Here is a 27,134-nt window from a genome sequence, read left to right as displayed (position 1 = left end):
TCGCACGTCACAATCTGATTGAGAAATGGTTCGTTGTTGCACACAAGAAGAGAAGATGACACTTTAAGATGACGATTTTTTTGATTTTTGGTCAGCTCATGAGGCACCCACTTTTGAGCTTTTTCACCTTTCCAATTTGCTTCAAATGTCAAACGACCGCAGAATGGTGGATGTTGAGTTCCTTGGCAACTTCTCATGCAGTTGTGAGGGGATCAGCTTTGATGACAGCTCTCAACTGGTCGTCGGCAACTTCCGATGGGAGGCCACTGCGCTCATCTTCAAGGCTCTCGTCTCCTTTGCAAAACTTCTTGAACCACCACTGCACTGCGAGTTCGTGAGCAGTTCCTGGGCCAAATGCGTTGCTGATGTTGCAAGTTGTCTCTGCTGCTTTACGACCCATTTTGAAGTCAAATAAGAAAATTGCTCGAATTTGCTTTTCGTCTAACATCATTTCCATAGTCTAAAATACATATAAAATAAACAATATGTCATTAGCAAAAAAAATAAAGTGAGAAATGCACATTAAAATGACGTATAACATAACCACATTTAATAATGTATTCCAGTATCAAATGGGAAATTTCAACAATGCTAAAACCGCAATTACTTTTGCACCAAGCTAATAGTTCATGTGCACTTAAAGATTAATTAATCTGAAATCATAAATTGGTCCTAAGTGCAATAACACAAGGTTGCTTTTATTTTTTATCATAACTATGATTATTTTATTTTGGAAGCTAGTGAATAGAGAAAATGCCAACTTTGCCCTGAAAAGAAATGCAGATTCTGCTGCCACAAGTGGTCTAAACTCTGTGGAACTTCTAGAGACTTTAGAAATGAAGGCAAACCAGGAACTCTACACACAAGTTTCTAATTCCAGGTCAAGGGTCAAAATTCTTTTCTGTAAAGTGTCAAATCCAGGATTAAGCACATGAGAATTCTTGTTTTTTTTTTTTTTTGGAAAAATTTACTCTAAGACAGTACACATTAAATGTACACCCTAGTCATCAGCTTCTTGGGCTTTTGTAGTTGTTAAATGAATTGCAGAAATATATTTAAAAAGTTAGTAAAACAAATTCAGAATTTTACGTTGTTATTAGTAGAGGTATATAAAATATAGATAACTGATTTTGCAGGAAACTAAAAAATATACCTGAGGTCACCTTGTCATTTATAGTGGCTCAGAACTCAAATCATTCTCTGAAACTCAAGAGATATAGCACACAAATGTTTAATTTCTAGAGTATACATGGTTTCTTTTAGATTTAAAAAAGATCACAAAAGCAAAAACACAGAAGCTCTGTCTAGTATCAAGCCTATACACTGTTAACAAACATTGTTTATTAAGAATTCACAGTAATTGTCTTGCAGAGTTTTCAGAGCCAAAGGAATCATGGCAACAAAACTGAAAATTAACAGTATTATGTACATAAAGAAAAAAAGGTGAAATATAATGCTTTGAGAAAAACTATTATAGAATAAATTACATTTTAAATCAAAAAGATTGACAAGCTTACATGAAACATCTGGGCTGCTATTTAGACTGCTTAACTTTTACAATTTTTAGCTGGGAAAAGCAACAAGACAGCAAAAACAAAGAGTGCTGGGCTAGGAGTTCTGAGACATGGGTACTCACTTTACTTCTCTGGGCTCCAGTCTTCTCATTAATAAAGTTGGAACAGATCATCTTCCTTGGGTCTTTAACAACACTGAAAACTCAAAGCTCCTTTTGGGTCTAATCAGTGTGATTCAAGGCATATTATTTTTCGTACTTGCGATAAAGTAACATGAACAATACAGCAGATGCCATTTTGCAACAAGAGCATAATCTCCTTTGATTGAGAATTATTCCTGCAATCACAACCAGGCTTTCCCCACCCGTCTCGCCAGTGAACATGCTGCTGAAACAAGGAGGCATCCCTATCGCACAGGAGCAGAGCTGCAAAGATGTTCAGAGGCAGACATTTAGGAGGTTCTTTCAATGCCCAATAATTATATGACACATGACACTGACATAAGCGCTGTTAAAGGAGCCTTTTGAATCTCTTTCGTGATACGAAATGTGAAAACCTTTTGCTTTTTGTTAAACCTTTAGATTTAACATTTCTCCCCCCCTAAAGAAATAACACACTTTAGTCCTATATACTTCAGAATTTGGGATTAGTAGGTTTCCTGCAATTAATTTGTGGACACTTGGGGGTTGTTATCTTGTGTTAAATTTGGGATGAAAGGTAACCATGACAATATTATAGAGCTGTCCTTTATGCTGTTTCAGAATTGATGGCTAAATTTCATGTCTTCCATTATTTAAATTTATGGCTTTCACTTTAGTAAAACAATTTTTAAAGTTTTCCCACTGATCTCAAAGACTATATATACAGCAATTAGCATTATTCTGGTAATAATGCCTAGAATTTATTAGTTCCATTCTCTTTCCTTCCTAAATAGAGACAAAATCTTTGACTCCAAAATAATGAGATCTAATACCCATCTACATAGTTCAATGAAGGCATGTAACATCTGCAGTCGAAGGCAGGCTTAGTTATCGATCATCTGCTTCTTTAGTTCTGTCCCTGAAAACAGAGTGATCAGAAACCAGTGTTCCTAGACTACATTAAATCATGCTGTCGCTGGGTTAAGATTTGCCATTATGGCCTTTCTCTGCATTTCGCATCTTTTTAAAATTCTGAACAAATGCTGTCCTATATAAGGAACCCTCATGCTTTAGTTCAAGAGAAAAGTAGCTTGTTTTTGCAGATTTGTTTGTTTTCTACTGTGAAAAGCAAAAACTGTTTCTCTGTTTTAGCAGCCAGAAAATTTAGAACCAAATTTACTGTCCAAGCTTTACTTGCTGAGTTGAATGAAACCATGTACTTCTGTGCTGTTTTACCGTTAAATCTTCTTTAAAGGCTCTGTATTTTGTAGGCCTCTTCACGACCTTTTAAAAGAAAATAGGAAACAAATTTCAAAAATAAAAATATAGTTACAAGTGACTATAATGTATTTAAGCATACTATATTATTTTCTATTGTAATCTAGAGGTTAAAAATGGATTTAACAGCTATTTTTACAATGGACATAATTTTACATTGAAAATACGCTAATTTCCCTTTCATCATCATGAAGAGTGAGATAATAGTTGTTATATTAAGTATTTCTTATGCTGTTCAAATGTTGGCTGGCATAAGTTACCTACAAAAATGCCTATTCAACATAACTATTGAAAGAACTTAACCGTCTGTGGTATTACTTCATTGAACACTATACTCATGAAGTCTTTTTAACCTTTCCAAGTTGTATTTTTAAAATCGGAAATTATGCTAATTTTAAAACAAATTTAAATCATGAATATATTATGAGGTTTTCCTATCTCCTGAAAATTATCTCCTTTGTTAAAAATAACAAAATTTGACATAAGAAACATTTTGAGGCAGTGTTATATGTGTATCAGATTTAAGGTCAGTTTTTGCTAATCTATGAGAACACATTTATGGAATATTTAAAAGAGTTAATGAAATCCAGTGCAACTTCAACTTCTCATTTCATTGAGAATTTACTACAAAAATATAGGAAGTGAGAATTCACCTCTTTTATTTATTTCTTTTTTCTTTTTTTGAGACAGAGTCTCACTCTGCTGCCTGGACTAGAGTGCTGTGGCGTCAGCCTAGCTCACAGCAACCTCAAACTCCTGGGCTCAAGTGATCCTCCTGCCTCAGCCTCCTGAGTAGCTGGGACTACAGGCATGTGCCACCACGCCTGGTTAGTTTTTTCTATATCTTTTTAGTTGTCCAGCTAATTTCTTTCTATTTTTAGTAGAGACGGGGTCTCGCTCTTGCTCAGGCTGGTCTCGAACTCCTGAGCTCAAATGATCCGCCCGCCTCGGCCTCCCAAAGTGCTAGGATTATAGGCGCGAGCCACGGCGCCTGGCCAAGAATTTACCTCTTTTAAATGGCATGCCTGTATTAGTTACAATTTGACAAACGAATTCCTTTCTGTACATGTCTTAAGATCCAAAATCTCAGTGCCACAAATAACATGATTGAAGGATCACGTACAATGTATATTTTAATATAGAATTTGTGTAGGGATTTAGAGCAATAAATATCACACAGTGAAAAATTTTTCACAAACTAAATACAATAACAAAAGGAAAGTAAAAGGTTATGTACACAATACCAAGGTCTTTACAGCAGTTATAGTGTATAGTTCCATCATAGCATATTTGTATACAAAGCCGCTAATGCGAACACTGAAAGAAGTCTGTCATTAAGTCTTAAATCTTGATTTAATAAAGTTTGTACAGCATCAAATAATATCAAAGGTCTAAAAAAAACACAATGAGTTTTTATATTATGTTTATAAATTATTGTTTTACATACCATTAAAAAAGGTCAAAAGTGGTTTAAAAAAAGTAGAAGTTATTATTCTTGATAAGAGCTGGACAAATGTACTGTCCCAAGTAGGAAGCAATCTAAAGGCCATACAGTTTCTCAGAAATTTCCCTTTAACTCTCATATAATCTTGGTTACCATATGCTGTAAGATAAACCAATACAAAGGGAGCCAAGTAATCTTTTTACAAAAATAATAGGAAACACAATCTAGTGATGAGAAACATTGGAAATAAACATAATTACAGGCCTTCCAAAAAGTGATTCAATGGTTCTGTTTACAGGAATGAATGGGCTGTCAATGAATATGACCAAACTTGGGAAATTTCAAAGGCTTGCCAGAGCATTTTTTTTTCTTTAAAGACAGCCTCACTCTGTCAACCCCAGCAGAGAGCAGTGGCATCATCATAGCTCACTGCAACCTCCAACTCCTGGGCTCAAGCGATCCTCCCGCCTCGGCCTCCTGAGGAGCTGGGACTACAGGCGCATGCCACCACGCCCAGCTAATTTTTCTATTTTCCGTAGAGAAAGGGTCTTGCTTTTCTCAGGCTGGTCTCGGACCCTTGAGCTCAAGCTATCCTCCCGCCTTGGCCTCCCAGAGCGCTGGGATTACAGGTGTGAGGCACCGCGCCAGGCCCAGAAGTTTTTATCTTTCTCAAATTTTTAGTCATAAATGGCAATGGTGCATCTATTACAGGACTATGTAATTTTCTAGTATAACTAAGACAAAATATGATTTAAAGGTGATAAATCATATGATCTACTACTTCGCACAGAGAACAAAGACTAAGGATCCAGTAATTAAAAGGCAGAACTATAGAAAACAGTCCAGAAGAAACAGATGGATGAACCATAACTGGGCCTTCATTGGCACAGTAACTAGCTGTGTTTTGACAAATTCAAGAACAAATGCCTACATTGAAGTATGTGGTATATTACCAACTTAGATTTATGTAAGAAACTGAAATAGCAAAACTATAGGCTTATAAAACAAATTAAATTTAGAGAAAAGAAAAATAAAATGCATGTAAAGAAAAATCTTATTTTTGAGTTTATTGTGGGATCAGAATATTGACGAGCTAGATCAGTCAAGAGCGGTATTCCTGATGCTGAAACTAATAGGCAGCCTGAACCTCGAGTGGTTCAGCAAAACCATTCCTCTCTTCAAACGCTATTTAACTGGTGGTGCTTTCTTTGTATGATGCCAGGCAACAGATGATTGTTATTTTTTCTACTGATGCCAGGCGACAGATGATTATTTTTTCTACTGATTACAGTAAGCTCCTTGGTTGGTTTAACACATACAGACTGCCCGAGAGAGAATGAAAACATACCATTAAAGGAGGTTAACGGTAAATAAAGGTCTTCCTAGTTTTGACAGGAAAAAAGGGCTGGCTGTGGAAAACAGCATGGGTGCTCTGTAGGGTGCATACATACATACTGAATAATTAACGTCACCTTTAGTGGAAGATTAAAAGTCGATGGATATGGACGCTTGTGCAGAATCTTCTCGCCCCCTGACATAAATTTCACAGGGAATCTCCTCCATGACTCTGTCTTCTAGAGCCTGGTCAGGGCACTCATGTGCCTGTTTGAAGGTGTAGCTAGTTTTCTTGAAGGTGCTATTAAACGTTTTCATGGGCTGTGGTTGTGCAAAGTCATTTCGGAAAGGCAGCTCCATGGAGCTGAGGTTGGTCCTGCTCTGTTTCGCGCTGGGCGCCTGCGACCCGCAGTGGTGGTCGTGGATGCACCGGGAGGCGCTCGAGGGGCGCCGCACCTTCTGGCAGCTGTCCAGCTCCTCCGACCAGTCTGCCAGGTCCGCGGAAATCTCTTTGTCCCTCAGTGAAAATAGTTCATAATGAGGAGGATCAAACACTTCTTGGAACCCAGTTTTATTAAACGCAGTTTTGCAAGCCATGACCTTTTTTCGAGGCTGTTTCACTTGTACTAAAATAGAAATAATGAGAAGGACCAAGACAATCCCTGATGTAATGCCAATAATTGTTCCATGAGTTTTAGTGATTTGTTCAAATACTCCTGATTTTTTCTTTTCTGTGGAAAGAGAAAGAGAAATGTTAAGGTTTTCAAAATTCATTAAGAAGAGCCCTGGCACAGATTGAAAGGTATTTATAGGTAAAGTAGAACACTTGGGTCAAATATAGACAGACAATGAAATTTACAATGAGGTTTTTAAACAAGTAAAACAATCATTATATTTTCTATTATGACTTCTGGTTAAAACCACCAATCATGACATAGCCAGATAGATTACAGGAAAGATAAGAGTTCTTGGTTCCTTTACTCAGCAGATACATGAATGCGTACAATTTGCAAATCAAATCAAATGCGTAAATACAGAATGTCAAAATAAATACTTTCATTCTATCAAGTGAGCTATCTGCTCTATGGTAGGTTTGACCAACTGCCATGCTTAAGTATATCCACAATATTTCTACTAATAGACACCAGGAAGAGAGAACTAACATGGCCAGACTAACCCACCCAGCTATATTACCATGGTCTACTGGTTTTGAATGACTACCTAAAAATACTTCATGTCAAGTATTTAAGACAGCTGTATCATATTAGATAAACTTTCCTTATCAAAATATTTATTGAACTCTTGGAGGATAAAAGGCAGGTAAACGACTTCTGAGACAGTGATTTGACAACCAGTTTGCAGACATTCAGCTATTATGACAAGCCATATTTATCTTTCAGAGAGTATATACTGGGAATATAGCATAGCACACTTAGTGAAATTTTTTAAAAAAGCAGTTCCTAGAATGGGTCTACTTTTATATTGCAAGACTGAATCTGTCAGTTGATTTTTATTAAAGTTTCCAGATATTAATAATTTAAAAAAGAACAATACTCCAGGCTAACCTCTAAATTATTTTGACAACTTATTTAGTTATTTAGATATCTTTACAATACAAATGACAAACTTCAGTAACAGTAAGAAAATAAGGGCAGGAAATACCATGATACATTTTTTGAACAACTTAAGGTAAAAAACAGTTTGTAAACAAAAACTGGTTTCATTGAGAGTAAGTATTTTTCTTTGCTTTTACCACATCTTAGAGGTTTACGATCCATTTAAAAGAACATATATATGTTTCCATTTCTGCCAAAGCAGTTATGCTAAGCACAGTTACAGAGAAGAGCATTTTAAGTCTTCCTTAATGAAAGGCATTAGGGTATTTTTTTTCTCAAAAAGCTGGCCTTTACATCGGACTCACCTTTGCAATGATTTTCGTCCCAAGGGTAGGCACAGTTCTGAACACCGTTGCAGACCAGAGAATTATTGATGCACATGTTGCTGTGGCAGAAGAAAGTGCTACCTGTGCAGGGAGCTGAAGGAAAAGAGAAAACTGTGTTGCTAAAAACAGACATACACATTATGAACTTATTTTGATTTATTTTACACTTAAGAATGTGACTTTATGAGCAATTTCTTGACTCAAAGGCCTTTCCATGAATATACTCTGTACTACACAAACAATAACAAAAATATCAGTATTCTCTGATGCTGGCTCACACAAACTTCATCTTATGCTGGTCACTAAGAGGTCATTTTTAGTGTAATGACAATATGAATGTATTTCCCACGGCTCTTATGGAACTAGTATATAATCTGGTAAATGTTTTTTTTTTTTTTTTTTTTTTGAGACAGAGTCTGGCTCTGTTGCCTGGGCTAGAGTGCCGTGGCGTCAGCCTAGCTCGCAGCAACCTCAAACTCCTGGGCTCAAGCAATCCCCCTGCCTCAGCCTCCCGAGTAGCTGGGACTACAGACATGCGCCACCATGCCCAGCTAATTTTTTCTATATATATATTTTAGTTGTCTGGTTAATTTCTTTCTATTTTTTTTTCTTTCTATTTTTTAGTAGAGACAGGGTCTCGCTCTTGTTCAGGCTGGTCTCGAACTCCTGACCTTGAGCGATCCTCCTGCCTCGGCCTCCCAGAGTGCAAGGATTCCCGATGGTAAATGTTTTCAAAACTTTAAAAGACAGTGTCGGCAAGAATGTGAGGACACTGAAACCCTTGTGTGTTGCCACTGGGAATGTCAAATGGTGCAGCAATTGTGGGAAACTGGAAGCTCCTCAAAAACTTAAACAGACTGCTGTTGCACAGATCCAGCAATTTTACTTTTAGAGATATGCCCTAAAGAATTGAAAGCAGGAAATCAAACAGATACCCGCATACTGGTGTTTATGGCAGCATTATCCACAATAGCCAAAAGGTTGAAACAACCAAAATGCCCGTCAATGAATGAATGTATAAACAAAATGTGGTATCTATAAGACAATGGAATATTATTCAGTCATAAAAAGGAATGATATTCTCATACATAATGCAACATGGATGAAGCTTGAGAACATTATACTAAGTGAAATAAGTCAAATATTTCACTTAGTGTAATAATTGTATCATTATGGATTAAGTATTGTATGAGAAATATGATTCCACTTATATGAGGCAAATTCATTGAGACAAAGTGGTATAGAGGTTACCAGGGTCTGGAAAGAGGGGGAAAAGAGGAGTTAGCATTTAATGGGTAATCGGTTTAAGTTTGGGATGATAACAAAATTCTAGAGATGGATGGCGGTGATGGCTGCACAAAAGTGTGAATGTACTTAATGCCACTCAACTGTGCACTTAAAATGGTTAAAATGGTAACCGTTTATTTTACCATGATTAAAAAAAGGGAAAAAATCTACTCTTCTGAATTAAAAAATAATTTTAAAAGATAATAAAGGTATATGGAATATATACCATGTAATTTCATATTTTATATAAACTGTTCTTTCAGCCTGGAATGTCTCCTTCTTTCCTTTCGTGGTGGCCACCTATGCACCTCAGATGTAATATGTCAGTGTAAAGACACAAACGAAAATCCGAAGGTCCAGAAGTAAGGCAGCTTATTTATTTCCCCCCATTAAACAAGATTATATAGAGGTGTAACAGAAGCCCAAAAACCTCACCTAAAAATTCTGACTTCTAAAATTATAATTGGATAAAATGTATTTCCTGCCTAAAAGATACTATAGTTTTGATTTACAGAAAATACGTGCTTCATCAAGGAAGGAGAATTCAGTTTTGCTCCATATTATATCGACATATCTCAAATATTTTCTATAGTTTCTTTTAAAAATTCGTTTTCAAGTTACAAGTAGTATCTAAAATTTTAATGGACAGAGCCAGGCATGCATAGTCCCAGCTACTGAGGAGCCTGAGGCAGGAGGATCACTTGAGCCCAGGAGTTCAAGGATGCAGTGAGCTGTCATCACGCCACTGCACTCCAGCCTGGGTGAAAGAGCGAGACCCCATCTCTTAAAAAAATTTTTTAAAATAATTTTTTTAAAAATTGGGAAATGCTGTGGTAGGTAAGCAAACATAAAATAAAAAAATAAAATTTTACTGAACAAGTGGGATTTTTTCCCCCTAAATATTATATCTTTCTCTTAATATAAAATGAACCTTATTAAGAAAACAGCCACGAGTTTCATATTTTTTTCCCTTCAAAGAGAAGACTCTCTCTTTAGGGTACAGTTATAGGAAGTTTGGAAACACAAGACCACATTTTCCAACTGCAGTATATTATTATGATAGTAATAAAGCTGGCATTTTCCCACCCCCTGCCTTACCCACTTTGTCTATTTCCCAGTTGGCTCTGAACATGGGCTGGAAAAACAGGTCTCCAGAAAACCCCTGAACATAATCTCATAAATGTAGGTCAACACAGAATATCCAAAATTGCTTTGCTATTAGAATGCAAAAATAATTTTTCTGTAAAATCCTATGAGGTATTATTTACCCAAGTTCCAGTCCAACAGGTTAATAATCTATAGTCATTATGAACTAGGCTTTGTTTATCCCTTTGCCCTCCCCACCATAAACCAACTTACAGGTGAATTTAGGCACGATTTGTTTATCTACATACAATTAAAGAGTCTTCGCACTAAACTTTCAAGCTGGTTCGTTTGCTGAGTACTTAGCCACTACAGTTCAAGGATAACTCCCAGGAGGCTTTCATGACCGAAGAGTCTAAAACAGGTGAGTGAGTAACCTGGGCAACAGGGCTGTACAGCAGAAAATAGAAAAAACGATGGACTAGTAATCAATATAAATTGTTTCTGTTATGGGCTCATCTGCGTATGTTAAGGCATTTAACCTCCCTGGGCCTGAATGGGATGGAGCACAGTGTATCTCAGGTTCTATAATTTGATAAGACTGAAATTAGTGCTCTCAATCATATTGATACCTTTGTTCTTAATCTAAGTGGAAAAAGATGTACATAACTAATAAGTAATTTATTTTTTATTCATAACTTTTTTTAAAAATTGAGACAGAGTCTCGCTCTGTTGTCTGGGCTAGAGTGCAGTGGTGTCATCATAGCTCACAGCAACCTCAAACTCCTGGGCTCAGTCTCCCAATAAGCTGGGACTACAGGCATATACTATGATGCCCGGCTAATTTTTTTATTTTTAATTTATTGTAGAGACAAGGTCTCGCTGTTGCCCAGGCTGGCCTTAAATTCTTGGCCTCAATCAATCCTCCTGCTTCCCAAAGTGTTAGGGTTACAGGCGTGAGCCACCACGCCCAGCCCTAATAATTTATTCAGAGACTGTTAAACTATTCAAATAATTACTTCATTATTCTTAGAAAACACTGATGGTTTCAAAGTTCCTCCTAAGGAAAGTATATATTATTTATATAAACAAGCCATCAGATTGAGGGCAGGGAATGAAGATGTATGGTAGTTTCACTTATTTTACAAAATTAACTAGTCAACCTACTTCATTTGTGTCATAGATACCACAAATGATATTATACAAATGGAGGTACTTTAAAATATAAAAAATGGCCTAGGGAAACACATAGCATTTTTGAGTTCCTCATTTCTACAAACTGGAGTTTTCTGTTTTTATTTGCATAGCATACCATAATTTTATCACATACAATATCATATTATACATTGTATTCTAATTCTACTACCTATTTTATCTAGCTCACAAATTAGGATGCAGGGAATAAGCCATTTTTAAGACAAGTAGAATAAGGCTATAATTAGCACTGTGGCTCTCTGGCATTCTCATTTTCTGAGTAAAACTATCATTAGCTTTTTCTTTTTTTTGAGACACGGCTAAAGGGCTGTCAACAGAGACAGGGCTCTGCTGACTGGGCTGACGTGCAGTGGCATCAGCCTAGCTCACAGCAGCCTCAAACTCCCGGCTCAAGCGATCCTTCTGCCTCAGCCTCCCTAATAGCTGGGACTACAAGTGCTAGCTACCATGCCTGGCTAATTTTTTTTCTATTTTTAGTAGAGATGGGGTCTTGGTCTTGCTCAGGCTGGTCTCGAACGCCTGAGTTCTAAGCGATCCTCCCACCTCAGCCTCCCAGATTACAGGCGTGAGCCACCGCGCCTGGCCTAGTTTTTAAATTTAATTCACAGATCATTATGTGACCACACTTTGATAGCTTTATAACTTCAAAAGTGACCTAAAAACAGGTTTTCTGCTTTGTGTCATTGATTGAACAGTGAGAGGAAAACACCTCAGTTTTTATTACAGATTCTTTATAACTGTTCTCCATACCATTTAAAGCAATTAGAAAACAGCATTGATACTGTCAGATTTTGTTTCACAGAAATGTGAGACATATTTATAATTACAACTATATTAAGCTTTATGGCTTTTCATTGGATAAGCATGGCTGTTTGAAATGAGAATGAAGGAATCAGTTATTGATATGGAATGCTAATGACATGCTTCAGTAAGACTATAATAAGATGGCTGAACTATAAGTCTTTATAAATAATGGACGAATAGCAAAAATCGTGCCAATTATGAACTGCTCTCTACTTACAGCCTGAGGACTCGCTACTTTCCATCTTACTCGCTCCTGGGTCACGGTGTGGGAAAGAGGAGGGTTAGGATTTCAGCTCCCTCCACTCTTGATGAGAAGTGGCGATGATGCTGGAAAATGGTTCTGCCCTTCAAACAAGCCTGCAGGGGCCCACAGGCAACATGCCACCAAAAATCACATCATGGATTTATCCTGCCAAAAATATCTTCTGTTTTCACAGTTCTAGTCCTAGAAATTATTTTCCTAAAACCATACCCTTTCTTAAAGAGGGAGGTATATATTAGTATTCAGCACCTGGGAAGAACAAACATGGCCTGATTGCTGTTCTATACCATCCATTTTAGCGAAGTTATACTATTTTAGTTACATCTGCAATCTACAATGGGTCAGCATGAAATGAATCTCTCATGCAGAATTAGTCCATTTATATAAACCCTTCTGAAATAGTAATTGTTTTCATGGGTGGAATCCTAACAATTACAAATCACTAACAGCTCAGAGAACAAAAGAAATAGTTCAATAATTTGAATTGACAGGCATGTAAAAATTTACTGTTTTGAGCTCTGAAATGGGCTTAGCAAATGTAGATTTTCAAACCGGGACTCTTATTTTTACAAAATTCTGTGAAATCCCTTATTTTGATCACACGCATTTTTTTGGAGGGGCAGTTTTTTCTTGTTCTTGGATAATAAAGCTACATTTGGGCTATGTGGTTATGTCTATTGCAGCCTTACAACTTAAGTCTTACGTTTAGTGATTAGTTAATATAAAGAGATCACCTGAGGGAGATTTTTCACCTGTTTAATTCTCAGATTTACATTATCAAAAAACCACTAGTGTATATACAGAAAATACCTTAACTACAACACATTAGAGAAAAATTTCTTACCTCAGATTTAGCCGAGTGCTGCCCAAATATGAGTCAAAAATGTGAGCAAATAGCCACATTAAAAAGTAAAAGGAAGTGGGTGGAATTAATTTTACTTATATAGTTTATTCAAGCTATCTGTGCAGAGAGCTAGCATTCTAGCAGGCCTGAGGCTGCTCCCTGAGAAGGTTCTGCTCGCCAGGTGGCCCTCGGCTGGCATCTGTGACCTCGGCGCTCCCCGCTCCCTAACAGAGAAGGGGGTCTCACTGTGCGCAGACGGAGAGAGCATGCGGACCACTGCCCAGGGTCTCCCCGGGCTCCACGGCCTTCTCCGCGGACCCTGTCGCGCTCCCTTTCGCTGTAGTCAACCCAAGCCCTGAGCACAGCACAAATAAATGCTGGGTCCCCTGAGTCCCTCGAGCAAATTACCTAACATGTGGGTGGTACTGGGAAGGCTGTGGAACAATATCCGAAATATTCTCATTTAATCACACGATTAGAATACTATTAATGAGGTATTTGGCATTCTTTATTCATACCAAGCCTCTGAAATCTGGGACGTATTTTTGTGATTGCAGCACACGTCAGCGCAGACAGGACATCGCGGGCGGAAGCCCCAGGGCTGGCGGGCAGCGTGCGGGGCGGTGCGGGGCGGTGCGGGGCGGTGCGGGGCGGTGCGGGGCGGTGCGGGGCGGTGCGGGCGGGCAGCGTGCGGGGCGGTGCGGGGCGGTGCGGGCGGGCACAAGGGCGGGGAGGGGGAAGCCGGGCAAAGCTAAAAGGTTTCTTGTTCATCATGTCCTTGCATAAAGCACTGATTTGTAGTTATTTAAAACAGTGAAACAGCCTCTGCATAGAGTTTATTTTTTAAGTTTGAAAAGTCCTCAAATTAAAAAAAAAGTTTTAGAAACAAGCTCAGGTCGCATCCACCGTGACCACGTGGTGGCGGCGGTTCCCTCAGGGCGAACGGCCGGTCCCCAACGCCCGAGACCTCGCCGCGTCCCAAACAACAAAAACACTTTCCGTCTTATCTGTTCAATTCCACGTTCCGAGTCAGTCGGACTCAAAATTAGGGGTGCATTCTGACTCATTCTCTCTTACCTTTCATTTTTCACTAGTCACGAAATCTTGTTGATTGTATCTCCACAATTCTTTTCTATTCTCCCTGCCACTGTTTTGATTCAGACCTTCATGTTTGCCCAGGGTGACTACGGAAGTAACCTTTTAACTAGACTCCAGGTCCCATCTAAAGCACGGCTCTGATGATGTCACTCTGTGGCACAAAACTCCCTGATGCCTACAAGATAAAGTCTAAATTTAGCCTTTAATTTAAAGGCCTTCTTATTCCAGCTTTAATCTACCTTTCCCGACTCCTTTCTCTACTGCTCCCTCTAGAACTCACTTAATCGCTACCTCTTGTGGCCCAAATTAGCTCTGGTTCAATGCCTTTGTTCATTCTACTGCCTCTGTTTGGAATAACAACCTCAATGAACATTTCTACCTTCTAAAATATACCTATGGTCAGGGATAAACTCAAAAGACCTACACTCAAAGACTCAAAGGCTCCATGATCGACACCACCTGCTTGAAGTAACCGGGATATTTAACAGGAAAGCACCTTGTTTTATTTCTCAAATGGTCTTTGTCATAGTTAATTCTGTACTGTCATTATCTGCATATATGTCGCCTTACCTAATTGATTGTAAAACTCTTTAGCACAGGGACTGTTTCATTGATCTCTGTGTCTTCACAGTATCAAACCTCGTACAATAAATGTTAAATAAACAAATGGAAAGCAGGTAGGAGGGCTGGTTGGCCAAACTGGCTTCATAACACACTGACCATCTGGCAACTCATAAAGTCCTTTAAAATTATAGGTAGAAGAGTTCAGCTATAATAAAGCCTGTATGTGGTAACAGTCATGATTTCAATATAGAATGCATGAAAACAATATAATAAAATATAAGTAAAGAGAAAAACTAGTAATTTTCAAATTTGTCAAGAAAAAAATCTGATGATATTTTACGGTTAGACCTATGTATTTACAAACTTCAGATTTGCACAAATCACATAACTTGACATTTTAACAGATTCATCAGTCATATAAAAGCTAAAATATTTGTTCTCCTTATGAGGACATGAGACGAGATATACCATTTATTTTGAGAATACATGTGATGTGAACATAGACAGTTGACTATATCTGGGAAGTTCAGATGTGTCTTAAAATGGTAATTCTCTTCATGTATGAGATGAATCTGGGGAAAGGGACCAGTTGGAGAGGCTCATCATCCCTGCCCAAATGCAGATTCAAGTTAAGGGCCATTCAACATCAAGTAAAAAAATGACGATATTTCTGAAAGCATATTTTGCCAAACGTAATGTAATATGATCTACACTTATGATAAGCAAAATAAACAAATAAATATTGGAAGTAAGTACTGACACATCACTTGGATTTTTAGGAGATAGAAAGATAAAAAAATACAGGACCTAGCACTCTGGGAGGCCGAGGCGGGTGGATAGCTCGAGATCAGGAGTTCGAGAAAAAATACAGGAGAACCAATTTTTCCTGGTGAGGATTTATTTATTTGAATTTTCAGGAATCTAAGGGAAGAATCCTAGATTCTGCCCTTAAAGTTTCTCCTTTTCTTTTTATTTTTTTTGGACAGGATCTTGCTCTATTGCCCAGGCTAGAATGAAGTGGCGTCATCAGAACTCCACTGCAACCTCAAACTTTTGGGCTCAAGTGATCCTCCTGCCTCAGTCTCCTGAGTAGCTGGGACTACAGGTGCGCGCCACCACGCCTGGTCAGTTTTTGTATTTTTGTAGAGATGGGATCTCATCTTGCTCAGGCTGGTCTCGAACTCCCGGCCTCAAGAAATCCTCCCACCTTGGCTTCCAAAGTGCTAGGATTATAGGCGTGAGCCACCATGCCTGGCCAAGTTTCTCCACTTTTAAGCTGGGTTAGTTGTCTGTATGTGAGCTATACCACCCTAAATATGAAAAAGTTCCTACATGCTCACCAAACAGTAAAGATAACTTCTAAAGACTTAAAGAATTCACAAAAAGACACAATTTCCATGGTAAACACAAAGAACATATTTATAAAATATATACAAAAGGGAATGAGAAGGGAATCAAAACTTGTCACTACAAAAAATCAACTAAACACAAAAGAAGACAGTAATGGAGGAAACAAGGGACTGCAAAGCTAAAAGACAGAAAATAAATCCAAAATGACAGAAGTCCTTCCTTATGGGTAGTTATCTTAAATGTAAACAAATTCTTCAATCAAAAGAAAGAGATTGGCAAAACTGATTTAAAAAAAGATCCAATTAACTATATGCTATCCGTAAGACACTCACTTTAGATCTAAAGATACAAAAAGGTTTAAAGTGAAAGGATGGGAAAAGATATTCCATGCAAATAGTTACTAAAAGAGAGCTGGGGTGGTGATACTAATCTCAGACAAAAATGGACACGATATATTGATAAAGGGTCAATTCACCAAAAAGATAAAACAATTATAAACATATATGGACTAAATCAGAGCTCCAAAATATATAATATAAAGCAAACTGACAGAATTGAGGAGAAATAGGCAGCTCTACAATAATAAAGACTTTAACACATCACTTTCAAAAATGGATAGAACCACCAGACAGAAGATCAACAGGAAATAAAGGACCTGAATAACACTATAAACCAACTGGACCTAACATGTACATGGAAAACTCTACCCAACAACACAATATGCATTTTCCTTATGTATACTGAACAGTCTCTAGGATAGATCATATATGTTCAGCTAAAAAACCAGTGTTAATACATTTTAAAAGATTGAAATTATACAAAATGTCTTTTCTAATCACACTGAAATGAGACTGGAAATTAATAACCGAAGGAAAACAAAAATATTCGCAAATTTGTGGAAATTAAACCACATATTTTTATACAACTTTCAAAGTCATGATTTCAAAGAAGCAATCACAATGGAAATTAGAAAATACCTCAGACAAATGAAATGAAAAACACAATATGCCGAAACTTATGGGGAGAAGTGAAAGCAGAGCTGATAGAGAAATTTGCAGCTGTAAATGCCTACATTAAAAAAGAAGAAAGTACTCAGATCAGTAACTTAACTTTACACCTTAAGGAACTAGAAAGAGAAGAGCAAATTAAACCTGAAGCTAACAGAAGTAACTAAATAATAAAGATCAGAGTACAGATAGATAAAATAGAGAATAGAAAAATAGAGAAAATAAAAACCCCAAATGCTGATTCTTTGAAAAAAATAACAAAACTGATGAACTTTTAGTTAGAATGAGACAGACTAAGAAAAAAAGAAAAACTCAAGTTATTATAAAATCAGAAATGCAAGTGGAGACATTACTCCAGATCTTACACATATTAGGGTCATAAGAGAATACTAAGAACAAGTGTATGCCAACAAACTGATGACGTAGGTGAAATGGCCAAATTCTAGAAACGTACAATCTACCAAAACTGTATCAGAAAGAAACAGAAAATCTGAATAGACCTATAACTAGCAAGGAAATTAAAGAAGTCATCAAAAACCTCTCCACAAAGAATAGCTTTACTGGTGAATTCAAATAAACACTTAAAGTATTAACACCACTCCTCAAACTCTTCCAAAAAGTTGAAGAACAAACACTTCATTCACGTTCATTCTATGAGGCCCACATTATCCTGATACTAAAGCTAAAAAAAGATGTAAGAAAGGAAAACTAATTATAGACCAAAATCCATTATGAATGTTGACATTAAAATCCTCAACAAAATACTACTACAGAATTCAAAAAAATATAAAGGGATTATACACCATGACCAAGTGGGATTTATTCCCAGAATGCAAGGGTGGTTCAACATACGAAAATCAGTTTAATATATCACACATGAACAGAATGAAGGGAAAGAAAATATGATCATGTTAACTGAAAAGGAAAAGCATTTGACAAAATTGAACACCCTTTCTTGACAAAAACACTCAATAAAATACGAATAGATGAAAACTTCCTTAATGTGATAAAGGCCATTTATGAAAAACCCACAGCTATTAATACTATACTCAATGGCAATGGACTGACAGCTTTTCCACTAATATCAGGATCAAGAAACAGTACTGGAAGATCTGGCTAGGGCAATTAGGAAAGGAAATAAGAGGTATCCAAATTGGAAAGGAAAATATAAAATTTTCTCTGTTCACAGATGACATGATCTTATATGTGGTAAACCCTAAAGACTACATACACACACCTGTTATAGTTAATAAACTAATTCAGGCTGGGCATGGTGGCTCACACCTGTAATCTAGCACTCTGGGAGGCCAAGGCGGGAGGATTGCTTGAGCTCAGCAGTTCGAGACTAGCCTGAGCAAGAGCGAGACCTCATCTCTACTAAAAATAGAAAAATTAGCCAGGTGCTGTGGTGTTGCCTGTAGTCCCAGCTTCTTGGGAGGCTTAGGCAAGAGGATCCCTTGAGCTCAGGAGTTTGAGGTTGCAGTGAGCTAAGATGATGCCACTGCACTCTACACAGGGTGACAGAGTGAGACTGTGTCTCAAAAAATAAAAAATAAAATAAAAAACTAATTCAGCAAAGTTGCAGGATGCAAAACCAACCCACAAAAATCAGCTGCATTTCTATACACTAATGATGAACAATCAGAAAATGAAATTAAGAAAATAATTCCATTTACAATAGTATAAAAAAGAATAAAATACTTAGGAATAAATTTAACCAAGGAGACAAAAGACTTGTACGTTGAAAACTACAAAATATTGCTGAATAAGATTAAAGATGACAAATAAATAGGAATACATCTTGTGTTCATGGATTGAAAAGCTTCACTGTAGTTAAGATGACAGTATTACTCAGTGAACCACAGAGTTAAAGTGATCCCTATCAAAAATCCCAACAGTGTTACTTTGTAGAAACAGAAAAGCCCATTCTAAAATGCATGGACTCTCAAGGGATACTCAATAGCCAAACCAGTCTTGAAAAAGAAGAAAAAAGAGGACTCACATTTTGATTTCAAAACTTACTGCAAATCTACATTAATCAAAACCATTGGTATTGGCATAAGGACAGAGGTATTGAACAATGGAATAGAGAGCTCAGAAATAAACCTTCATATAAATGGCCAACTGATTTTGTTGGTTTGTTTTAGAGATGGGGTTTCTCTATGTTGTCCAGGTTGATGTACAGTGGCTATTAACAGGAGCTCCTGGGCTCAAGTGCTCCAAGTAGCTGGGACTACTGGCTGCATAACACCACATCCAGCCCATATGATTTCTGACAAGGATGCCAAGACCACTCAATGGGGAAAGGATAGTTTTTTCAACAAATGACCTGTGGAAAACTGAATATCCACATGAAAAAGACTGAAGTTGGGCGCTTACCTTACACCATATACAACAATTAACTCCAAATGGATCAAAGGCATAAATGTAAGTGAAAGCTAAAACTATAAAGCTCTTGGAAGAAAACATATGGGAAAAGCCTCATGACACTGGTTTTAGCAATGATTTCTTAGAGATCATACCAAATGTAAAGGTGACAAAAGCAAAAATTGATTGGGCTTCATAAAAATTAAAAACTTCTATACCTCAAAGAACACTATCAAGGGAGCCAAAAGACAACACAGAATAAGAAAAATATCTGGCCGGGCGCGGTGGCTCACGCCTGTAATCCTAGCACTCTGGGAGGCCGAGGTGGGCGGATCGTTTGAGCTCAGGAGTTCGAGACCAGCCTGAGCAAGAGCGAGACCCCATCTCTACTAAAAATAGAAAGAAATTATATGGACAGCTAAAAATATATATAGAAAAAATTAGCCGGGCATGGTGGTGCATGCCTGTAGTCCCAGCTACTCGGGAGGCTGAGACAGGAGGATTGCTTGAGCCCAGGAGTTTGAGGTTGCTGTGAGCTAGGCTGACGCCACGGCACTCACTCTAGCCTGGGCAACAGAGTGAGACTCTGTCTCAAAAAAAAAAAAAAAAAAAAAAGAAAAATATCTGCTAATCATATATCTGATAAAGGATTAATACCCAGAGTATGTAAAGAACTTCTTCAAATTAAAAAACCCCTAATTCAAAAATGGTCAAAGGACTTGAACAGAGATTTCTCCAAGTATGTACACTAATGGCCAAGAAGCCCATGAAAAGATGGGATAATTACTAGGCAATCAAAATCACAATGAGACACCACTTTATACACATGAGGATGGCTATTATAAAAATAAACAAAAAATAACACATGTTGGCAAGGAGGTGGAGAAACTAGGGCCCTCTGTCCAATGTTCATGGCAACCTTACTCACAAGAGCCAAAAGGCAGAAATAACCCAAGTATCCATCAACACATGAATGTATAAACAAAATATGACACGTACATACGATGGAATACTATTCAGCCTTAAAAAAGGAAATTCTGACACATACTACAACATGGACAAAGCCTGAAAAGACTAAGCTGAGTGAAATAAGCCAGACACAGAAGGACAAATACTGTGCGATTCCACTTCGTATGAGTTACCTGGAATGGAGAAATTCACAAGAGACTAAGTAGAACAGAGGTTACCAGGAGTGGGAGGCGAGAGAAATTGGGAGTTATTGTTTGATGGGTTCAGAGTTTGACTTTGGAATAATAAAAATGCTCTGGAAAAGGATAGTGGTAATAGTTGTACAACAATGTGAATGTACTTAATGCCTTCATGTAAGAAAAAAAGGGTCATAAGAAAATACATAAGTATTTGCTCATTTGTGTAAAGAGAGATGGGGGGAGGTGGCAATGGGATGCAGAGAGTGGGGGGGACCGGAGAGCAGGGAGGGCAGGGCGACCACACTTTCCAGTCTGTCTCTGTGTGAAGCTCTCTGAGAATGACAGTCATGTTCCAAGTACCCCCAAGATAAAAACAATTTAAAGAAACCACAATGTGGGGGGGAACACAAAATGAAATGTAAACAATCACAGAGAATCTAAGTATATTACAAATGAATAACATAACTCCAAAGAAAGGTGAGAGGAAAACAACCTAAGTAAATGGAAAATAGTATTTTGACAGTAAGGCTAAAGACAAAAAGAACTGTATACAAATAAAGTACTGTGTTAAGAACTTTCTCAGAGGTATATGAGTTAACAATTACAAAACTTTTTGTGCATATTGGGATTGAACAAATAAATATACTTTGGATAATTAGAGTCAGGTCTCTTACTGTAAGATAAAGAAAGGGCTCCTTTGAAATATGGTTGGTTCTAGAGCTGGGGCAGGGGAAATACAAGTTGAGCCTGGTTCACTGAGTGGTACCAGAAAATAAAAAAAGTGATTTAAAAAATTGTAACTGGGTACATCAAAAGGATATAGGAGGCAAAGTGAAGAGCTCCCAATGGGCAAAATATCCATGAATCCATACTGATATAAACAAAGAAATGAATAAATAAGTGAGGAAAAAAAGAATAGTTTTTCCTTACAGCAGAATTCTAATTATAATAATATATGTAGGAGGAATGATGGAAATGGAAAATCACTGTTAGGTAAACACTACGGTAATAACTGTTACAGGCAGAAACTATCAATGGATGCTAAAATTAGTGAGAGAATGGATATTTGTACAGTCTCAAAGAGACTTACTAATTCAAAAGGAAAAAAACAGTTAACTTTTCAGTGGAGAAAATTGGCAGGTGGCAGCGTAACGAAGTGCTCAAAGCTCACATCACTAGCAGCGAGACAAGGTGGTATCAGGTACCTGCACCTCACTGCCGCGATGTTCCGAGAAAAGCACAACGTACTTTCACAGGCTTAATAGAAACTCGTAGCCTCAACTGAATCCCTCAGAAAACAGTACACAAACCCAAACTGATGGACGTTCTACTAAATTGGCCAGCATTCCTTCAAATGTGTCAAGGGAAGATGGAGAAAGACTAATTGCCACAGATGGAGAAGACTTAGCACAACTGACAAAAGCAATGCAGGAAACTGGATCATAAGACATAAACAGCAAAACCAGAGCTATCTGAATAAGGGTTATAGATTTAATTAACAATATTGCATCAGTGTTAATTTTCAGTATGGCTTTGTGAGATGTTAACATTAGGAAAATCTGAGTGAAGGACATAAGTGAAAACTCTACTATTTTTATAACTTTCTGTAAGCTTAAAGTTATTTAAGAACAAAAACTTAAAGAAAGAAAACATCAATAGCATATCTAAATCTTTGGTGACCATGCTTTGGTAGAATCATAATTATTCACCAAGCTAAATGCTACTGATAGGTTAGAAAATCTTGAGAGAAAGTATCAGTCTCCATTTTCTACAATCCCCGTTGTTTGTTTACATCTTTATAATGAGGCAGTGATCCAATTTATCCATTAACATGGATTTTTTTTCCACGATAGTCAATTCTTCAAGAACAGGGACCAAGATTTAGTTGTTTCCATATCCTCTGTGACTTGCAGTTTTTGTCAAAAGCAAAAGCTGCTCAGTGTGGTATCGTGCACTTGTAGTCTTAGCTACTTGGGAGGCTGCGGTGGGGGAACCGCTTGAGCCTTGGAGTTCAAGGCCAGCCTGGGCAACATGGAAAAACCAATTTAGAAATGTTTTTAAAATTTAAAAAATGCAAATAAATTTTAAAAACTAAATGCTCAATAAGTGTATTGTGAATGAGTGAAAATTATGTAAAAGATCTCAATACTATAGGAATTATTTACTTACGCTCCACAAAGGAAGTAAAGAGCATTCTAAACCTGCTAAGCCGACTACCTTCATCTGCCCACATTCGTATGACTCCAACTCCTGTTTTAAGCATTACGTCATTGGCCACAGTGCTGCAAAACTTGGCCTTCAGATTTTCAATAGAACTGCTTCCATCATAGACTGCAACGAAGTTTCTCTTGCATTCATTTGAGTGCTCCATTTGATAATCTAGGAACCTCAAATAAATCTGTAACATCAACACAAAGAAAAACACTGCTTTTAAAAAGACACATTTGAAGTTTTCTACTATTCATACCCAACATGGTAGACTGAATTATGACAGCTGACATAAAGACATAATAGATAAAAGGCTGATGCCTAAGGAGTTAAATGAACTAAGACTGTTCTGGTCTGTTTCTCTGGTTGTCTTTTTTTTCTTTTTTTTTGAGACAGAGTCTCACTCTGTTGCCTGGGCTAGAGTGCCGTGGCGTCAACCTAGCTCACAGCAACCTCAAACTCCTGGGCTCAAGTGATCCTCCTGCCTCAGCCTCCCGAGTAGCTGGGACTACAGGCATGTGCCACCATGCCCGGCTAATTTTTTCTGTATATATTTTTAGTTGTCCATATAATTTCTTTCTATTTTTAGTAGAGAAGGGGTCTCGCTCTTGCTCAGGCTGGTCTCGAACTCCTGACCTCGAGCGATCCTCCTGCCTCGGCCTCCCAGAATGCTAGGATTACAGGCGTGAGCCACCATGCCCGGCCCTCTGGTTGTCTTAATAGTGGAACCAAGCATTAAGAAACCTAGTTTATGTTTTGCCTATACAGAGAAGGATCTTCTGGCTCCAGGAGGCATAACTGTCTTAACATATTTTTCTCATTATAAAATAAACTCATGGGACTGACAGGGAGGGAAAATAAAACAACCATTCAATTCTAGTATTCTAACAATGAATGTGATTAAGTGGCAAGTTCAGTTTTTCTGCACATTTTAAAACAAAGATTTAATGTAAAATATGTATGTCCTGCTTTTGCTATAACACATCAAAAATATTTTATCTTACTTATACTCCTAACCATACTCACGTCCATGGGTTCTATCATTTATTTTCCCTCTGTCTCACTGTTGCACACATAAGATTTCACCTCTTAATGATTTCTACACTTTTTAGACAGGAAGATATGAACTGTAGTATCAGAAGAAGCACTTTAGCATCCTTCTTATTCAAATTTGTAGGCGGTTTCCTAACCAGCACTAAGTTATTTCTTAAAATACATTTGGCCCATTCTTAAAAGATTTCCTTTACGTTGTGGGCTTAGAAAAACTTTAAGCATTAATCTCCAAATGAACCTAATAAAGCAGGTATCACTGTTTATGGATAGAGAGATTCAGGAATTTGTTATTTAGGGCAAGGATCTGAACCCAGGTTGGTCTGCCTCTGAAGGATATATTCTTCCCACTCCACGGGGTGCCACCTCCCCAGTTCCCTTTTGTGGCTGTAGTTACTCATGTGACTCTACAATTAAAATTTTACTGAGTGAAAAAGAATGATTTCCTTTGATTGTCACTGAAGACATCTAATGAATATTTCCTTTCTAGTTGTTACCTTCAAGGTAGCAGTATGCCACCCACCCTTATTTTCCCCACTCAGGCAGGGTCTCACTCTGCTGCCCGGGCTACAGTGTCGTGGCATCATCATAGCTCACTGCAACCTCAAACTCCTGAACCCAAGCAATTCTCTTGCCTCAGCCTCCCAAAGTGCTGGGATTACAGGTGTGAGCCACCGCACCCAGCCCTCTACCCCTTAATCTAAAGGGCTTAATAAAACAAAAAAGTCATGTCACATATTCCTACCCCCACCCCACCGCAAAATACCTTGAGGGCATAAAACTAAGGGGAAATAATTAAAAAAATACAGCTCAAAGAGTTACATTGTGACTAACGGTTTACTTGAAATGAAGAGTTTGTCACTGCCATGAGAATGGTGACAAGAGAATGGTAATAAGATTTTTATTTCAAAACTTTACAAAATCTTCATGCATGTATTTTAACACAGAAGCAACAAATCACCTTCACTGTATCATCAGTTCTCAGCAATCTCCCATCATCTGTGTAGCCAAGACACTGCTCAGGGTCTGTGGCAGTGTCACTGGCACTGGAATTACTGACTCCTCACCAGACCGTGAGGGCTCCGGGAGACGTCACGTGCCAGATCTTACCCAGTGTAATTCTTGCTCATAGCAGGTAACAAGCGACTAGGTTTGTAAAACTATGAATCGGTAAACTAAGTGTCAGCACAGGATGTCTAAAGTGTTTACTCTCTGCTCTTTTAATCCAAAGAAACATGGCTATAGTACAAGGCTATAGTAAACGCTCTTCAAAGACATATTTTTTTTAAAAAAATCAAGAGTTAAAGATAAATCATATAAGATTACGACACTCTTTCCTACTGTAAATACAGCTAACTACTGAAGTTTAATAGCTTAGTTAAACTAGTTTTCAGAAAATACTCAAAGTATGAATCTGACAAAATGAAATGTCAGAGGAAAGTCACAAACTACTCTTCTCTCACTCGAAATTGCATGAGAAGATATCTTACTCTTACCCTAGCCCTATATTCTGCCCAGGGATGCAGAGTGACTTACCCGGATGGTGGGGAGTTTGGTCTCTTTTTCCCTCCCTCTTTCCCTGGACCAGCGAGCTGGGTAAGTTTGCTCTGCACATGCGAACTTTCCTTGAGATGGATGGCCTACTCTAGACTGAGACGGGAGGTAAGATTGGTAGTCAGGGAGGTAGCAAGACTAATTTCACTGTGTCACTATGCTGTTTCTTCTATCCCATCCTTTACTGTAACAAAGGGGCTATTCTGAATCTCCACATCATGACACTTTTATTTTTCAGTTGGTTCAGAACTCCGCCAAAGAAGAGGGATGCTATCTATTGGAGCCCCTCAAAACCCAACAGAAATGAAATGTCCAGAAAAGGCCACTGATAAAAATAAACCAAAATACTATTTGTATGCTCTTTAACACCAATGATTTTCTTTTGCCTATTTATAAGCGGATATTTTTCTTGACCATCATCCACTAACTAGTTTATCTCATTTTGAATATTCAAGGATTATGGTGAACTTTAACACTTTTTTTTTTTTTTTTTTAGAGACAGAGTCTCGCTCTTTTACCCCGGCTACAGTGCCGTGGCATCAGCCTAGCTCACAGCAACCTTAAACTCCTGGGCTTAAGCCATCCTTCTGCCTCAGCCTCCCAAGTAGCTGGGACTACAGGCATGCACCACCATGCCCGGCTAATTTTTTCTATATATTTTTAGTTGTCCATATAATTTCTTTTTTCTTTCTTTCTTTTTTTTTTTTTTAGTAGAGATGGGGTCTCGCTCTTGCTCAGGCTGGTCTCGAACTACTGATCTCGAAAAATCCTCCCACCTCAGCCTCCCAGAGTGCTAGGATTACAGGTGTGAGCCACAATGCCTGGCCAACTTTAGCATTTTTAAACTTATTTCTTAAATAAAACCATCTGTTTACTCATTTAGTTTAACATTTAAATTTTAAAATTTGACTCAGTTCTTAGGTCAACTGTGTATAACTTATTTTTTAACTTTTTAAAAGTCAATTTACTTTTATTAAAAGTAACACATCCTCTCAAATCACAACTTGATAAGAGAAAAAACAAAAAGTAACACAGATTCTCTAATAATCAATATTCTACATAATACTCCTAAAAAACTTATGAATATGGAACTAACTTTTCATGGAATATTTCAATAAAGAAGAGTAAGGACATCTAAGAAATACTGTTTATTTAATTTGGTGCACATTTCAATATTTTCATATTTATCTATAAAAATATATAGTGTTCTGCATATTTTAAAACCTTGTACCAATTATAGAAATCAGTCACTATCCATTCTTTTGGATTTAGCTTACTTATTATTAACTAATACTGCTGTAAACATTCTTGTATTCACATTATGCACATAATATGATAATTTCATTTGGGTATAAATGTAGAAGTATACTTGCTGTGTTTCAGCATATGACCATTTTTAGCTTTACCAAAGCATGCCAAACAGCTCTTCAATGTGGTTGTACCAATTTATACTACTTTTTTTTAAAAATTTCAGAGTATCACGGTGGTACAGATGTTTAGGTTACATATATTGCCTTTGTCCCACCTGAGTCAGAGCTACAAGCGAGTCCATCCCCCAGTGTGCACTGCACCCATTAGGTGTGAATATACCCAACACCTCCTCCCCACTCTCACCTGCCCGACACCCAATGAATGTTACT

At 37.6% G+C, this 27,134-nt stretch overlaps 1 protein-coding gene across 1 annotated transcript in view; it reads right to left on the bottom strand.

Moving 5' to 3' along the window:
• Positions 1 to 2,501: 2,501 nt before the first annotated feature.
• Positions 2,502 to 27,134, bottom strand: part of NETO2 (neuropilin and tolloid like 2) — a 59,429-nt gene continuing 34,796 nt past the window's right edge. The window contains exons 7-10 of the mRNA XM_069456338.1: positions 22,852 to 23,080; positions 7,633 to 7,746; positions 5,849 to 6,442; positions 2,502 to 2,938 (exon numbers count right to left, since the gene is read on the bottom strand). Coding sequence (XP_069312439.1) covers positions 5,862 to 6,442; positions 7,633 to 7,746; positions 22,852 to 23,080 — 924 coding nt within the window. The 3' untranslated portion in view covers positions 2,502 to 2,938; positions 5,849 to 5,861. The remainder of the gene's footprint in view (positions 2,939 to 5,848; positions 6,443 to 7,632; positions 7,747 to 22,851; positions 23,081 to 27,134) is intronic.

Source organism: Eulemur rufifrons, chromosome 23, assembly GCF_041146395.1.
Source record: "Eulemur rufifrons isolate Redbay chromosome 23, OSU_ERuf_1, whole genome shotgun sequence".
NCBI lineage: Eukaryota > Metazoa > Chordata > Mammalia > Primates > Lemuridae > Eulemur > Eulemur rufifrons.
Note: the sequence above shows the minus strand (reverse complement) of the source record. Positions and strands in the feature narration are given on the sequence as shown.